The sequence below is a fragment of the Typopeltis vanoorti genome, chromosome 23 (assembly GCF_054136105.1).
Source record: "Typopeltis vanoorti isolate ZY-2024b chromosome 23, IOZ_Tvanoo_1.0, whole genome shotgun sequence".
Lineage (NCBI taxonomy): Eukaryota > Metazoa > Arthropoda > Arachnida > Uropygi > Thelyphonidae > Typopeltis > Typopeltis vanoorti.
In genome coordinates, this window is record NC_143571.1 from 5,349,666 (window position 1) to 5,368,634 (window position 18,969).

Genomic DNA, 18,969 nt, shown 5'->3' on the forward strand with positions numbered 1-18,969 from the left:
GCCTTATGCCATTCAAAGGCAGACTGAAATGTAAGCAGCATGTTCCCCAAAAGAGAGCAAAGTATGGAGTAAATTTATGCTTTTGAAAAAGCGCAAAGTGGATAACTTTGGGATTTCAACCCTTATAGAGGAAAGCAGACAGTACTTGAACATGATAAATATTCGGATATTTCGATCTAGATCCCTTGCTGGAGAAAGCCTGCTGAGATACAATGGATAACTACTATATGTGTCCTGAACTCGCTGATTTGCATTTACAGCATCGTACAGATAGTTATTGTACCTAAATGCAAAAAGGCAAGACATCCTCCAGATCTGGCATCAGGAAAAGTGTCGAAAGTTCAAGTCCAAGCTTAGCAGCAAGGGAAAATGCTTGCACATAGTGCATGTTTCTGCTGTCTTCCCTGCACAATCCATCCATGGAATCTGTGGAAAAGAATGGTTTCAAGAACGACAAATCCATTCTTGTGTGAATATATACTGACACTATGGGAGGAGTCTACAGGTGCGATCGGTAGCTATCATTTTACTCTTTAATGAGGAAACAGCATAAAAAATATTACAAAAAAGTGTTTGGACATATATCAGATTTTATTATTTGGAACAGTTTCCTCCTGTACAAGAAAACATGTCTACCATAACATATCTAGATTACAGAGTAGAAATCGGCAAAGAATTGCTACAAGTTCATGGTCTTTCTTTAGCAAGCAGGAAAACAGGCAATACTTCCAGACTTCTGTAGTTGAATGCTGCTAACTCTATTTCTCAGAAAATTTACCATCCACAAAAAAATAAAAAAATAAATAAACAAACAATGCATGCAAATGTCGTGTCTGCTTATAAAACCTCTCAAAGTGGTTAATAGTACCTTTGTTTCAGGAGAAAAAAAATAAAAATAGAGAGGATCATCAGAACACATGCCTTCTGGGTGCAAACACTTTTTTTTTTTATGTCCAAACACTTTTTTGTAATATTTTTTATGCTGTTTCCTCATTACAGAGTAAAATGATAGCTACTGATCGCACCTGTAGACCCCTCCCATAGTGTTGGTATATTCACACAGCAATGGGTTTGTCTTTCTTGAAACCATTCTTCTCCATGAATTCCATTGATGGATTGTGCATTTACAGCATTGTACAGATAGTTATTGTACCTAAATGCATGCAAGACAGCAGAAACACATCCTTTTTGTCTTTCTTTGTATTTCTATATGTAATTAACATCAGAGATAAGAATAAATGTTTTTTTTCAAGCCTCCAATACACTTGGTGATGGCCTTTCGTTATGCTATTTACAGAACCAAATTCATCTACCCAGCTAAATATTTTCATAAGCATTCGTGTCAGTACTGAAGATTCTAATCTGCAGCCACTTAGTAAAAAATGCAGCGACCCTCTCCAGTTGGCTACCCAAGCTTAGTTGTCTCAATCAGGAAAATGACTGAGTAGACTAAGGCCATGATTTTGTTTTGATTGGAATTAAGGCAGAAGCAACCGTGAGGCAAGTACATTGTGTGTGTATTTTCCAGTACTTTGCCTGTTTGCTGAAAAACATGACTTCCTGGTAGGGAAAAACTATCATCCCAGTATGAGACGATCTAATTTATTTTCAGTTGAAAAGCCTTGATGAAGGTTCTCATAGTAATACATAGGTTTCAAACCCAGATATTCTAACTGAAGAAAACTGTTGCACTCTCCTCGCATCTGCTTTAAAGGCATATACTTTATATACTATGGATGACATATCTCATATCTGGTAAACAGATGTTCACTGGCAAATTTGTTTCTTTTGCATGAGGAAGAGCCCTAATTTCTAAAAAGGAATGAAACTGGGATAATTTTTCTATTGTTTCAGAAATCTCATGGTCACAGTTTTTTACAGAGCAAAGTTTTCTGAATGAGCTATGAAATCCTCAGTTTATATGAGTTTATATACAAGAAATATGGCTACTTTTAGAATATAGAAAATAGCGTTATTATTATCATTGTTGTTGTTGTTAGTAGTAGCAATATTTTACTAAATGTGGGATAAAGGGAGACTTTTTTTCATGTACATATCACTTTATGTCAGAAAACTTAATGTGTTATCATAATGTAAACTGTATTCTATAGTAACAGCATACTGATAATAACAATAGTTACATAACAATAATATAATATTCTATTATTCTCGTTCACTCAGGAAGAATGAAAAATATAAGATTAACTATTACTGTTATTATCAAAATTTTATTTCTAATGGGAAAGAAAGAAAAACAGTTTCCGAATACCTACAAAGTAATCGTCAACAGAAGATGCTCATGTTATCTCATAATACTCAAATTCTATTTTTCATTGATCTCATTTTTATCAATCAGGAAAACATACTACAATTAAAAAGTAAATTATTTTACAAAAAAAAAAAATAATAATAATAATAAAATAAATATATAAATAATAACAAGAACATTTTCCCTTTGCCAACACACATTGTTGTGTGGGAGATTTTCATACATGATACCTTAATTAAATTCAAAACAATTCTGAACAGTAGGCTAAATCATTCTATGAGATGTTTTATTCCTTAATTTTTGAAACAGTCTATGCACCATGATCCTGCCTAATGCAACTGTTTTTGAACTTTGACTATTATAAGATTGTTTTTAGTAAATAAGAATTCAATATGCCAACAGTGAAACTTTGTCTATTAAATTTTCATAGCAGTGTATGCCACAGATTAGAAATGATCAAAGTAGCACTAATAATATTTTTTATTACAAACCATACAAGTTTTGTAATAAAAATTATCGTTACAATAAAGTTTGACAGATTCAACAATATTATTGCCTTATTTCTTTTTCTTGTGTGTGAGAAAAGTGGTAAAATGTCACTTATAATTATATCAGATGTTCTGTTGGCAAAAAATAGTAAGAAAATAATCACTTGCACTTTCTTTTCAAAACACAAAGAAAAAACACCGTAAATTCACTCAATGAAAAAGAAAGTACTACCTATTTTTATTCATTTATAATCTGTTTTTCTTTCCTTGTGGTACAAAGAAGAATCACTGCACATAACATGGGAGAATACAAGAGGGCAAAATCTGTAAATTTATTATATTATAACTAATAGAAAAATCATGCCAAGAAAAATTATTTATGTAAGAGTCCTAACATCAGCAGATATAACGACATTTTCTTCTAGTTTAGATACCTGGCATTGTTGAAGTAGCTAAACTTTTGCTATTATTTTACACTAAAATGCATGAGCATGTTCCCCAAGTGATTTACATTTGTAACAATTGTCTTGCGAACAATTTTTAAAATAAATTCTCTGAAATATTATTATTATTGCGCCCTCCATGGAGTCGACAGCCTCATTGTGGGAGGTTCTTTCAACAACATCTGCAGATTGAATAGGTCTACCCCCCCAAAAAAAAATGATTATGTAACACACAATCATTGGGCCTTTCCTTTTAAATAATTCAAATCCTTTTTTTTTTCAAGATAATTGCATCAAATAATTTATAATTTTTCACTAATAAAAGTGAAACTGGTCATTATAAATTAAGAAATTATTTTGGCATAAATACTGTATTAGCCTATAAAAGAAATGCCAGTATTTCTGCATTTGGATGTCTGCTAATCAGCAACTGAAAACAAAACAAGGCATTCTTGATGTATTCTGCACTACTCAAGCTTGAGGCATTTTAATGTGACTTCTGGTAAGTGTTCTCTTTTCAGACAGCAAATTTACTACTACTAAATAGATTTGTTGCAAAAGCTGATCTATGGTCATTTCAGGATTGTTTATTTATTTTTGCAGATGTGAAATTCGCTTTTATTTTGGGAAGAGACACAATAAATAAATTGGGCAGCAAAAAACAAAAAGGTCAAATATCGTAGGACAGTAATGGAAATTCCAAGTAACACAGTACACGTAAAGACAAGTGTCACAATGGTCACTCCACCACTGTTAATCCACTAATGCTCTAAAATAACCATTAAGGGATTAAATGTGGAGGAGGGTAATTACATGATAAAGGGTAGAATTCTGATGAAGTTTGATCCATGAAAAATGCTAGGGTGGTCTGGCTATTTCATCCACCTCGGCTGGTATGGAGGTTAAGGTGATGTGAACTTCCCTCCCAGTTATTTGGCTTTGACATTATTTGGATAAGAGTGCAATGTACCAAAGCCAATATTATACTTACTTGGCCAATACTACAACACCAGTAGAATTTTTTTCTGCCCTATGAACAGTGTAAAGTTGGTTACATGATGACTCCTGTTTATCAATTACTTCTGTGAGAAGTGGACCAAGTGAAACGAGTGAATATGGTTCTGAACCTGAAATCAGAGGAAAATAAAATAAAATAAAAGTAGAATTCAAAACACTGCTACTGTGTTTATGCATTTATTAGAATTCTGAGTAGCCAAATACACAAAGCAATTAAATGTGTTTGTGTATTTAGTTGCTATTAAATCTTTTTTGTTTAATCCTAATTGCATTATTAATTTTAACTGTTTCTCATCCTGTATAACATTGTATGTGTGTGCATTAAAAATATCCCGTTTTTGTCTTGTCCTGAAACTGCAAAGAGTTGAAGATATATAAAATATTCAACATAAAGTCTGTGATAAGTAAATAAATAACAAGAATGGAAATGAGTTGACTAGGGTTAAACTCTTGCTGCTGATTAAAGGAATATTCTCTTTCCTTGTATCAGTAGCATCTCTTTTTGAGGAATATTTTCCTTCAGAATAACAACAGCTTTTTTTTTTAACCAAAGGTTAGTTGGTAAATCCTATAAAAGTAGCAGGATTTTCTGCAGTCAAATATAAGCATCAAGACATATAATGATCTCCTACAGGTGTCCTGAAGGCAGTTGTTTAGAACTGGACTAAAGGGCATGGATCTGTGCTGTGGGCTTGTTTAAATAGGACCAGAATCATCATCATCAATTTCCTGACATGTACCCTCAAGGGGTGTATAGGATATGATAGTACTACATGAAAAATTTACATCATTAGTAACTTCCTATCTACAATTTTCCTCCAAATCAGCCTGTTACTTGTCAAGGCTCCAACATTATCAGTTCTCATATTTCTATCGTCTAAGGCACTTTGTACCGTATCAATCCACCTATATCTTGGTCTTCCCAGAGGAAGACCAAGATATAGGTGGTTTCCTGCGTTTTCCTGCCAACCTAGCAGAGAACACTTGTTTTGATAATCTTTCCTCGCCCGTTCTATTTAAGTGACCATACCACCTGAGGTAAGCTCTGTGTCATGACGTTGTTTTCTTCATGTTGTGTTCGAATCCGCCATCTTGTTACTAGTCACTTTCATAAAATAAAACACAACTAATTGTAAATTGATCACCAATCCAAGGGCAGAGAAATTTCTATTATACTGCGCCACTCTATCCTTAGATAAGTCTATATGAAATAGTAGGATCAATTCAAAGTTAGTTAGCAGTCTTTTCATTCAATCAGGCCGAAGTATTTATTTTCTTTCTGGGATTCCCGCTAGATTCGAATTTTGGTGAACGGTGCAGTAAAAAGAAATTCAGGCAAATACAATAATTAGATTAACAAATGAAACATTTAATATAAGTCATATAGCACATACATAAATATTACTTCTAATTTCCTTATACTAGAAACAAGTCAAACATTAAGTCAAGATAATCTCAATAGCACAATCTTCCAAGTCTTCACATGTACTTTCTCAGCTTCTGGGTTACAAAGTTTCTACACTTAAATTAATATAATGGAACATCCAATCTAGTCAGTTTTCACACAATTCTCAGTCATGCTATAAGTTCAAAATATTACAAGCACTAATAGCTGAAAATATCTTTCAAACAATTCTTATCTCCAACTCTCATTCACAAAGAGTTTCCACAGTTAAAGTAGCGTTAAGCATAGCGTAATTAACACACAATTCTTCAAGCATAGAAATAATACACTATGATAAACCTTACCAGAAATAGTTCCTAATACATCAATTATGTTGTGAGCAAATCTTTGGAACTTATTTATCTTACTTAATAAAAACACATCTACAAATGCACTTCAGAATTCTAGACTTCAATTACAGGGTACTTCAACTATCGTCGTTACCACTCATAAACTAATTAAACACTGTGAGGTTCTTTTTAGGGCAAATCGGAAATAAGCCACAATTCTAGAATAGCTGGGTTCATTCAGAATTCTTCCTTAAACATCCAGCTTTTTATTTTATCCGATTGTAGTATTAATTTCCTTTTTATTATTACTGCTGATTATACTTTCAGCTAACTATAAAGCTCGTTTCGTCCTTGCTCACTTATAAAAAAATATCCACTCAACTCCTACCCTTAAGAACCTTTTATTTACTTCTACTTCTCTAGTTTATCTCCTTGCTACCTTTTACTTCCAAAATTCCGTTCTGACTCCCCTACTACGTATATATTTTTTCTTCTTATTCGCCCACGCTCCCTTCCACTTGCGCTCGTTTATTTCACGCGTCTCTATGACAGCCGATAAACGTAAACATTCTCACGAATGTTATATTAGGCTATACAACTACATTCAGTTATTACATAACGTTAAACTTTCACAAACAAGAATAAATAGAACATTTGCATTTCAATAAATGCGTAGTTAAATTACAAATACAAGTTCTTATAATATTGACATAACAATAAATAAAATAACTTGTTAATATTTAATACAGTCTTTTCATTATTCATACATATATCTTTGATTAAATAATTAAATATTAGACAAAATTAAGGCAGTTATATGAATATTAAATTTTAAAATAAGTTATATACATTAAATAATATTTACAAGTCTAGCCTTTGTGATGGAAGATCATGTTGGATTCTGAAGCAAATAATAATTACTCTAATCTCTACATAATCAGAATCCAACAAAGGCTTACTCTTCCTTTGAAAAAATTTTCTTTAAAGAAAAATTTTTCACACTAGACTCACGAGTGGAGAAAACTGACTTCTTATCTCCCTTCCAAGATCTTAAATAGCACTTAGTTTGAACATAATTAAATTTTTTATTACAGTCTATGTATTTACCTTTCTGCACTTCTCCACTTAAGTTCTTGTTGTTTTTATCATAGGGAGAATTTTGATTGCTACACTTATAATGTGATATTGTCCTTTCAGGGTAGAAGTTCTGTTCTCTGTCACTAACTTTTATCCTCAGTTGTCTATCATTTTGGTAATTTGTTTCTTTTGTCCTAGTTCTGTTATATAGACTAGTCACCCTGGCACAATTTACCTCAACTGTTAATTGTTCCTTATTGATAACTTCAGGTTCAGGTTTGGCAATATTATTCCTTAACTTATGTCTTATACCTTGGAGATAGTGCTTCAACTTTCTAATAGTTGAAGCATTACATCCTGTATCAAACAAAATATTACATTTAGAACCAAGGATTTCTCCTCTAACTCTCATCATTCTTTCATTAGGTGCTTGGTGTTTCTGAATTCCATTATTTCTTCTGTGGGGTTTGTATCCAAACTTCGAGTCCCATCTGCTATTAGAGTAGTTTCCTTTGTTATAGAAACAATTCCTGGCATAATGTCCAACTTTCTTGCAATTATAACATTTTGGAGGATCTCTTTGTTTTGTCTCTGTCTTAGATTGAGGGATAACAGACATCTGTTGTTTGACATTATCTAGTCCTTGAATTACCTTATCTAGACTAACTAAAATGGGTTGATTTTGTTTTTCCACTTCATGTTTAATTAATTCATTAATTTTATCAGTTGTGGGGTTTTGGTTTTCTTGAGACTTCAAAGTAATAGCTGATAATTGTCTCACAACCTCATTAAGACTATCCATTATTGGCTGATTTAACTTATTTACTTCCTGGTGAATTAGGGTTTTCACTTCTGTCATCAGCCTTTTGTCAAATTGTTCCTTACTTTCAGTTATGCAATTAATACTATTTGGACTTTCTCCAATATTCTTTCCGTTCCCTTTATCATCCTTATTTTTCTTTTCAACTTCTGATTGGTTCAAGGAACAACCAGTCTTATTTACAACATTAACAAGACCTACACTGGATGAGGGATAAAGATCTCCTAACATTTGTTCTTTTTCCTTGATAGCTACAAGGCATTCTTCTAGTGAGGTTATCTTCTTCTTATAGGCTGTCTCCCTCAGTTCTTGCCTAACACCTTGTCTAAATTGTTGATAAACTGCCCAATCCAAATGAGGTTTGTCTTCATTGGATACATTTAAACTATTAGAGAGAGTTAGTAAACGATTGTAGAAATCAGCAACACTTTCTTTGTCCTTCTGTGTAATCCTCTGCAGCTTCCATAAATTTGGTCCAACACTCCTCCGTTTACAAAATTGAGATAGCAAGACTTCTTTAAACTTCTTGTAATCAAATGTTTCTTTAAGTATAGGAGATGAAAAAAAATATGTCTTAGCTTTACCAATTAGTTTGTTTCTAAGTAATATCAACAACTGAAAGTCTGTCCAACCTGCTGTTTCTCTGAGTTTCTCAACATAAGTAAAAAAAAAATAATACATCATCAGAGTCTTCTCCTGAAAATTGGGGAACTACTTGATGGGGATTTACACTTCTAAAAAATTCACTGTCTTCCATCTCTGAATTTGAAGTAACAGCCATTGTGATAAATGGAGTATTAATTTTAATAATATAATCCTTTAATTTCAAAAAAAAAAACTTTATCTTTGCCTGATTTCTGATTACAACCAGTTCATTGTGATCTTTTCAATCTACTACTTCTTATTCGCCCACGCTCCCTTCCACTTGCACTCGTTTATTTCACGCATCTCTATGACAACCGATAAACGTAAACATTCTCGCGAATGTTACATTAGGCTATACAACTACATTCAGTTATTACATAACGTTAAACTTGCACAAACAAGAATAAATAGAATATTTGCATTTCAATAAATGCGTAGTTAAATTACAAATACAAGTTCTTAATTATAAGAACTTGTATTTGTAATTTAACTACGCATTTTTTGAAATGCAAATATTCTATTTATTCTTGTTTGTGAAAGTTTAACTAATATTGACATAACAATAAATAAAATAACTTATTAATATTTAATACAGTCTTTTCATTATTCATACATATATCTTTGATTAAATAATTAAATATTAGACAAAATTAAGGCAGTTATATGAATATTAAATTTTAAAATAAGTTATATACATTAAATAATATTTACAAGTCTAGCCTTTGTGATGGAAGATCATGTTGGATTCTGAAGCAAATAATAATTACTCTAATCTCTACATAATCAGAATCCATACCACCTGAGGTAAGCTCTGCTATCACATTCATGGATGCTGACAATATCAAGTTCATTCCTAATATCCTCACTTTTAATATGATATTGCTACTGATGCCATCTGTGTATACCTCTAACCTTTCTCAGAACTCTCATACCTATGGTCTCTAGTCTTTGGTCAAGTGTTTTACTTCTGGCCCAGCTCTCAGATTCATAACTGGTTTGAATACTGTGTTGTATACTGCTAATTTAGTGTTCTGACTAATTTCTCTCTTATTCCATATACATTTATTCAGTTGACTTCCTACCATACCAGCTTTATTGATTCTGTTGTCTATTTCCATATTGAATTTACCATCTTCACTAAAAATTGTGCCTAAGTAGCTGAAATGTTTTACTTGTTCCACAGGTTCTCCGTTCACAATACAGTTGACATTTTCAACGATTCTACCTATTTTCATTGTCTTTGTCTTTTTATTGCTAACCTTCATACCATATCTATTACAACAGTTATTCAATTTAGTCAGTGAATCTTGCAAACTTGTAGCGGATTTATTTAGAAGTATAACATCGTCCGCATAAAGCACATTAACATTCCCAATTCTGATATCGTGTTTAATACCACTTTCCTTCATAATGTTATCCATAAGATAATGAATAACAGAGGGGATAATGTACATCCTTGTCTCACACCAGATTTAACATTAAACCATCTTCCTGTACTCCTTCAATTCTAACTGCTGACTTACAACTCAAATAAAGACTAAGTATTGCTTGATATAATGCCATTGACACCATATAACTGTAGCATATTGAATAGCTTCTCTCTTGGCACCTTGTCATATGCCTTTTCCAGATCGACAAAACTTAAATACAGATCTTTGTTATACTCCCTTGATTTCTCCACTATTTGTCGTAAAGTGAAGATCTGATCCTGACAGCCTCTAATTGGCCTGAATCCAGCTTGTTCTTCACCAAGCTTTTCTTCCACAATTCTTCTCAACTGTTTCTCAAGTATACTAGCATAAATCTTACCAGGAACACTCAGTAGGGAAATATCTCTGTAATTCTCATATTCAGTTTTATTTACCTTTTTATATATGGGTACTATGAGAGCTCTACTCCAATCATCGGGAATTCATCCCTCTGTCCAGGCCTTTTGAACTATGCAGTGCCAGCCACCGTAAGACTTTTCTACCACCATACTTCAACATTTCTGGTCGAATGTCATCTACTCCTGTTGCCTTTCCACATTTCAAGCATTTGATGGTTTTTTTCTACTTCAAGTATGGATATGTATTCATGACCGTATGCCTGTTGAGCGTTTTTTACCATTGTGATATCACTGCTTGTTTCATTTAGCAATTTTTCGAAGTAATTACTCCATACTTCAAGGATATCTTTTTCTCCCGTTTTCATGTCACCTTTATCATCTCTAACTCCTTTTACAGCACTCTTTCCTCCATTTCTAAGCTTTTTCAACAACCTCTAGAATATTTTGCCACCTTCTTGATATTTATTTTCTATGTTCTTGCCAAAGTCCTCCAATGACTTTTGTTTAGCTAGTTTTACACAGTGCTTAGCTTTCTTACATTTGTCTCTGTATTCTCTAATAGCACAAGCCGACTTATTTGCCAGACACCTTTTGATATGCTTTCTTCTTTTCCTTCACTGCCTCTTTAGCTTCCTGTGTCCATCATGGAGTTCTGATTTTTCTATCCTTGCAGACAACCTCACCACATGCTTCTCTGGCTGAATCAATCAGGGTTTTCTTCAAAGTTTGCCACTGAATCTCCAAGGTTTGATTGCTGTTCTCAAACTCTTTCATTTTTTCTTCAATAAGCTTTGTGTATTTTAGTCTACAGTTCACATCTGAGAGCCGCTTAACTTTTATTCGCTTTAAAACTTTCTTACATGTTATTCTTTTCAATATGATTCAGTTTTATCCTGCTAGAGACTAAATAGTGATCACTTCCAATTTCAAATCCTCTGTACACATCGCTATCAACAATAGCATAGTCAATGAGACTTTTCTTATTTCTTGCCTCTTCTCTCCATGTGAATTTGTGCACAATTTTATGTTGGAACATGGTGTTAGTAATAACCAGTTCATGTCCTAAGCAGAAATCCAACAGGTATTTGCCATTATTATTAGCTTTGCTCTTTTCTCCAAATTTTCCCAATATATTTTTGTATGTCTGATAATCATTTCCTACTCTGCTATTTAAATCCCCAACAAGGACCAACTTTTCCTTTTTCATTGTGTCAGCTGCTTTCTCTAAATCCTCAAAAAATTCCTCCACTTCTGCCTTGGTAGAACCTTCTGTGGGACCATAGGCACAAATAAGTCTCATTGTCCAGTTCCCCATTCTGATATTTGTCCACATCACTCTACTTGAGACTGCCTGCCATTCAAGAAGATTAGCCTCGTATTTTGTGTTGAATACTATGGCTACTCCTTCTTCTCCTTGATTGTTATTGCCTGAATATAACATTTTGTATTTATAGCTCAGAAAGATCTCACCAGTTTTTGTCTTTTGTGTTTCAATCACCCCTATTATGTCGATCTGGTACCTATCTAATTCCTCAGCTAGCTCCATTTCTTTGCCATTCAGGCTTCTTATGTTGATAGTACCGATCTTTAACTCTGGTGATGTTGAGTTGGGGTGTGCTTTTCAGATTTTCAGATAGGACCACAATTAGGAGCTAAATTATCAGAAACTCAATCTGAGAGAGACAGAAATGAGCTAACAAATAGAAAGTAAGGTACCCAAGATAACTTTAGGATTATATTTCAAGATTCTCCTCCCCCACATACAATAGTTAACTACTGAAGATTATGAGATGAGCATACTGTCTGTAAATTACATGCATTCTCATTCGATTTGTGCAAGAAGCCTGCCACTCTTCTAGTGAGGCTGGTTTCAAGTTTTTGAACTACTAGTTCAAAAGTCAGAAGAGTCCCACAATTTCTAAAAAAAAAAAAAATTCCATGTGAAGCTATAAAATTTCAGAAACTTCAAGCCTTCTTACTACTACTTCTTTTCAGCCATTTTCTATCCACTGCTGGATGAAGGCCTCTTCCAGTTCTTTCCACCTTTCTCTGTTCTTTGCAATGGTTGTCCAATTTTCCCCAACAAAATTTGACAATTCATCGCTTCACTTTCTTTTAGGACATCCTCAGCCTTGTTTCCCTTCTTTTGGAATCCAGTTCATTAGTATGGTGGTCCATCGCTCATCTTCTCTTCTGGATAGATGTCCAGCCCATTTCCATTTTAGTCACTTATGGTGAAGAATGATGTCAGTGATGTGAGTCTGGCTTCTTATCTTTTAATGTGATGTCTAGCATCAGCTCTCCATTTTTCTTTGAGTTGTTGTTAGTTTATTTGCCAGTGCTTTTGTTAGAAACCAAGTTTCACAACCATGCAATGATTGGAAGTATACACTGGTTAAATGTCTTACTTTTTAAACAGAGTGGGTCATCATTGTTTTGAAAAATGCTTTTAAATTTTCTGAACGCACTCCAGGCAAGTTGAACTCTCCTATTTATTTCCTTTTGGAGCCCACGGTTTAGATCAATGAGATGACCTAAGTATGTATATGAAGAGACTCTTTCCAAGAAATTGTTTTCTATTATTATGTTTTTTGGTGTTACAAAATGATTAAACATGATTTTAGTTTTTTTCTCTGTTTATTTTTAGACTGACTTTTCTGCTTTCATGATATATGTCTTCTATCCTATCGTTACATTAAGGTCTTCTGGAGTGTTTGCAAAAATTATGATATCATCTGCATATTTAAGGTGTGTTAAATTTCTGTTATTAATTTTTATACCAAGGTTTCTACAGTTTACATTATTAAATATTTCTTGAAAGACTGCTGTAAAGATTTTGGGTGATAGAGAGTCTCCTTGTCAAACATCTTTTTCAATTGATATTTTATTGCTACTTGTGTGAAGTTGGATTGTTGCTGTTGCAGTGTGGTATATTTCCTGGAAGAGGTCCAAATATTCTCCAGGAACTCACTGATTCTGGAGTGCTTTGATTATTGCATTAGTTTTGATGGAATCAAATGCTTTTTCATAATCAATAAATGCTAACCAGAAAAGTGATTGGTTTTCTTCTGTTTTATTTTTTTTAATATTATCATTTGTTTTACTGCATGAATACGATCAATTGTGTTAAAGCCTTTATGGAATCCTGCTTATTCTATTGGTTGATTTGATTCTAGAAGAGGAGTCAACCTGTTTGTTATTACTTTGGTGAGAATTTTGTACAGATTAGAGAGAATACTAATTGGTCTATAGTTCTTTAGTATCAGAGTAGCATTTTTCCAGTTTTCTGGTATCTTTCCCTCTTCTAGGCATAGATTTAGTGAGTTTGTGACATGGTGAATTATGTTGTTTCTGCCCCATTTAATTAATTCTATGTGAATTACGTCTTCATCAGGACATTTTCCATTTTTCATTTGTTTTAATGCTTGTTTTATTTCGTCTGAAGTGAATGGGGGGATGAATTCCACATGTGATGGAGAAGAGTTATTTATATTTGATTTATCTATTGAAGGATCACTATAGAGCTCTTTATAAAATTCTTCTACCTGCTTAGGATTTGTTCTTGGTTCCTTATTGTAGTTCCATTCTTATCTTTTATTGCAGTTATTTGACTTTTGCCAACTGATAAATGTTTTCTTAGTATTTTCATTTTTTTATTGTTTCCAATTGTTTCTTTTATTTTTGTAGTGTTATAAAATCATATTTCATTTTTCATCTTTTTCCTTATTGTTTTGCATGGTTCTGCATATTCCATTTTAGAAGTTAAGTTTCTGTCTTGTTTCATATTTCATCTCTTTTTTAGTAATTGTAAGGTTTCCTCTGAAAGTTTATGGTTTTTTTGTTGTTTGTTGCTTTTGAATTCGTTGGCTGCTGAGATTATTACTTCTGTTAGGTTTTAGCTTATTTTATTTATGTCTTCTTCAAATATATTTATTAAGTCTAGTTTTTCATTGAGTTTGTCTTCATAATCCTTCCTGTTTTCAATAGGTGTTTAAGTCAAAACATGCAAAACTAAAAATTCAGAAACCCTAAACCTGCTTACTTATACGACCTAATTAAAGAAATTTTATACACAACCCTAAGTAGTACCTGTTTTCTATTATCAAGAAACAGGCTTGTCTAAAACTCCCTAATGAGTCTGAGAAATATAATGAACTGAAGAAACAGCCACTACCCAATGTTAACTTCAGTTCACATCAGACTGTGTCATCACCCAGGATTTTACAAATACTTCTACTGGGAGAAAATTTTAGAAACTATAACAGTATTATCCTGAGAAAATGAACACATTTGAATGGATTGTTTTATCAATAAAATAATTGTGCTACAGGTATCGCAACCTAAACCTTGTAAAGTTTGCTGTACCCTTTGCCACAATAATAATAATATTAACTGTGGCAAAGGGTACAGGAAACTTTACAAGGTTTAGGTTTCGATACCTGTAGCACAATTATTTTATTGATAAAACAATCCATTCAAAATGAAATTCAAAAGATTAAAAAATAAAATAAAAACAAATAAAAACAAGATTCGATTTAAAAATCAAATAGTACTTTAACAACAATTTATTGCATAACAGAATTTTCATGTTTATCGTGGGTGGTGCATGCATGCCAAGATTCAACTTCAAAGGATGTGTAGGAAACTATCACAATTGGATTAAATTTGGACTATCAATTCAGTTTTCATTATTACTAGCTACTTATCAATAATTTTCTTCCAAATTAATCAGCTAATTATAAAATCTCAAATTATCATTAGTTCTTAAATTCTGGTCTTCTGCTAAGGTAGGTAGATGGAATCAGAAGTGTAGTTAGTATTACTAACTGCTTGTATCCATCAAGACCCTTCCTCCAAGTCTTTTCTTGCTATTTTTGCATCAAACATCTATTCTGTGAAATGTCCATTTCCTATTCCATTTAATTTAGCATACCACTTTAGATTAACTCTGTTCACACCTCCTTGAATACTAATAATATCAAACTCCATTCTAGGATTCGCATTAAAAATTTTAAGCAGTGAAACAAAAAATAACAAAGGTGTTTTTGTTTTCAGAAAAATTTCAGTGAAACAAAAAATAACAAAGGTTTTTTTGTTTTCAGAAAAATTTCAGAAAACCTTTAAGTTGCTCATACAAGGTGAGCATCGCTTTAAGCAAATATTCTTAATTTTTTAATATGAATCACCTAACAAACTATAGATTCACTTTCCATATCTCCAATGTCCAGGTCTTCAATCACCTGTTTCATTTCTACATAGCCTAAAATTGTTTTAAATTCACATATAGATTACAAGTTTGGTGTTTTGGCCAATTCCTATTCCATGTAAATTTATTTAACTGGCTCTCCATACCAGTCTTGATTATTCTATTTCCATATTTAATGTACTATCTTCACTAAAATATGCACTTAGGATGGTGTATGTCATAATTTGCATTAAATGTTTTTAAATAGGACTACCATTTTCAGACAAAAATTTTACTTTATAGCACTGATGTGTTATAGGTTTTGCATCCTTATGATATACACAAAAATAAATTATGAATTTATTACATCTGCCAATATGTACCTGAATTCATTAAAAGAATCTGTAAAATATGAAAACTTTTTCTGTTTTTGTCCCAGTGAGTATCCCTTGAAAAAATTAAGACAGTTCATGAAGGATGGACTGAAGATGGTCTTAGAATTCATCATCAAATTCCTGCCATATACCATCAAGGGAGGTGTACAGGATATGATAGTACTACATGAAAAATTTACATCATTACTAACTTCCTATCTACAATTTTCCTCCAAATCAGCCTGTTACTTGTCAAGACTCCAACATTATCAGATCTTATATTTCTATCATCTAAGGCACATTGTACCGTATCAATCCACCTATATCTTGGTCTTCCTCTGGGTCGTTTTCCTACCAACCTGGCAGAGAACACTTGTTTTACTAATCTTTCCTTGCCCATTCTGTTCAAGTGACCATACCACCTGAGATTACCTCTGCTAATGCATTCCTGGATGCTGACAATATCAAGTTCTTTCCTAATATCCTCGTTTTTAATATGATATTACCATTGATGCCATCTGTTCATGCCTCTAATCATTCTCGGGACTCTATCTGCGGTCTCTAGTCTTTGGTCAAGTGTTTTACTTCTGCCCAGCTCTCAGATCCATCATCATCATCAAATTCCTGCCATGTACCCTCAAGGGGTGTACAGGATATAATAGTACTACACGAAAAATTTACATCATTACTAACTTCATATCTACAATTTTCCTCCAAATCAGTCTGTTACTTGTCAAGACTCCAATATTACCAGATCTTATATTTCTATTCTCTAAGGCACTTTGTACCGTATCAATCCACTTATATCTTGGTCTTCCTCGGGGTCGTTTTCCTGCCAACTTGGCAGAGAACACTTGTTTTGCTAATCTTTCCTCGCCCATTCTGTTTGGGTGACCAAACCACCTCAGATTACCTCTGCTAATGCATTCCTGGATGCCGACAATATCAAGTTCTTTCCTAATATCCTCGTTTTTAATATGATATTACCATTGATGCCATCTCTTCATGCCTCTAATCTTTCTCGGGACTCTAATATCTGCGGTCTCTAGTCTTTGGTCAAGTGTTTTACTTCTGACCCAGCTCTCAGATCCATCATCAAATTCCTGCCATGTACCTTCAAGGGGTGTACAGGATATGATAGTACTACATGAAAAATTTACATTATTATTAACTTCATATCTATAATTTTCCTCCAAATCAGTCTGTTACTTGTCAAGACTCCAACATTATCAGATCTTATATTTCTATCGTCTAAGGCACTTTGTACTGTATCAATCCACCTATATCTTGGTCTTCCTCTGGGTCGTTTTCCTGCCAACTTGGCAGAGAACACTTGTTTTGCTAATCTTTCCTCGCCCATTCTGTTTAAGGGACCTTACCACCTGAGATTAGCTCTGCTAACGCATTCCTGGATCTGACAATGTCAAGTTCTCTCCTAATATTTTCGTTTTTAATATGACATTGCCATTGATGCCATTTGTTCATGCCTCTAATCATTCTCAGGATTCTCATATCTGTGGTCTCTAGTCTTTGGTCAAGTGTTTTACTTCTAACCCAGCTCTCAGATCCATAAGTTAAAACTGGTTTGAACACTGTCTTGTATACAGCTAATTTAGTGTTCCGACTAATTTCTCTCTTATTCCATATGAATTTATTCATTTGATTTCCCACCATACCAGCTTTGCTGATTCTGTTGTCTATTCCTATATTTAATTTACCATCTTCACTAAAAATCATGCCTAAGTAGCTGAAATGTTTTACTTGTTTAACAGGTTCTCCATTCACAACACAGTTGACATTTTCAATGATTCTATTTTCATTGTCTTTGTCTTTTTATTGCTGACCTTCATACCATATCTATTACAACAGTTATTCAATTTAGTCAGAGAATCTTGCAGACTCGTAGCGGATTTATTTAGAAGTATAACATCGTTTGCATAAACCAAAGAGCTGATATTAACATCTTCAATTTTGATATCATGTTTAATACCACTTTCTTTCATAATGTGATCCATATAGATAATGAATAACAGAGGGGATAATGTACATCCTTGACACACACCAGATTTAACATTAAACCATCTTCCTGTACTTCCTTCAATTCTAACTGCTGACTTACAACTCAAATAAAGACTAAGTATTGCTTGATATAATGCCCCATTGACACCATATAACTGTAGCGTATTGAATAGCTTCTCTCTTGGCACCTTGTCATATGCCTTTTCCAAATCGACAAAACTTAAATACAGATCTTTGTTATATTAACATGATTTCTCCACTATTTGTCGTAAAGTGAAGATCCTGACAGCCTCTATTTGACCTGAATCCAGCTTGTTCTTCAGCAAGCTTTTCTTCCACAATTCTTCTCAACCGTTTCTCAAGTATACTTGCATATATCTTACCAGGAACACTCAATAGGGATATACCTCTGTAATTCTCACATTCAGTTTTATTTTCCTTTTTATATATGAGTACTATGAGAGCTCTACTCCAATCATTGGGAATTCATCCCTCTGTCCAGGCATTCTGAACTATGCAGTGCAGCCACTGTAAGACTTTTATACCACCATACTTCAGCATTTCTGGTCGAATATCATCTACTCCTGCTGCCTTTCCACATTTCAAGCCTTTAAAGGCTTTTTCTACTTCAAGTATGGATATGTATTTCTGACTGCATGCCTGGTCATTGTTTTTTATCACTGTGCTGTCAACACTGCTTGTTTTATTTAGCAAATTTTCCAAGTAATTACTCCATACTTCAAGGATATCTTTTTCTTCCATTTTCATTTCACCTTTATCATGTCTAACTCTTTTTACAGCACTCTTTCCTCCATTCCTAACCTTCTTCAGCAACCTCCAGAATATTTTGTTCCCTTCTTGATATTTATTTTCTATGTTCTTGCCAAAGTCCTCCCATGAGTTTTGTTTAGCTAGTTTTACACACTGTTTAGCTTTCTTACATTTGTCTCTGTATTCTCTAAGAGCACAATCTGACTTATTTGCCAGGAACTTTTGATATGCTTTCTTCTTTTCCTTCACTGCCTCTTTAACTTCCTGTGTGCAGGAAAGTTTTTTTCTATCCTTGCAGA

At 33.3% G+C, this 18,969-nt stretch overlaps 1 protein-coding gene across 1 annotated transcript in view; it reads right to left on the reverse strand.

Annotated features, from left to right (window-relative positions):
* LOC150093590 (pseudouridylate synthase RPUSD4, mitochondrial-like) overlaps nucleotides 1-18,969 on the reverse strand; it is a 113,656-nt gene that overhangs the window by 62,330 nt on the left and 32,357 nt on the right. The window contains exon 3 of the mRNA XM_090413066.1: nucleotides 4,192-4,327. Within this exon, the coding sequence (XP_090269192.1) occupies nucleotides 4,192-4,327 (136 nt within the window). The remainder of the gene's footprint in view (nucleotides 1-4,191; nucleotides 4,328-18,969) is intronic.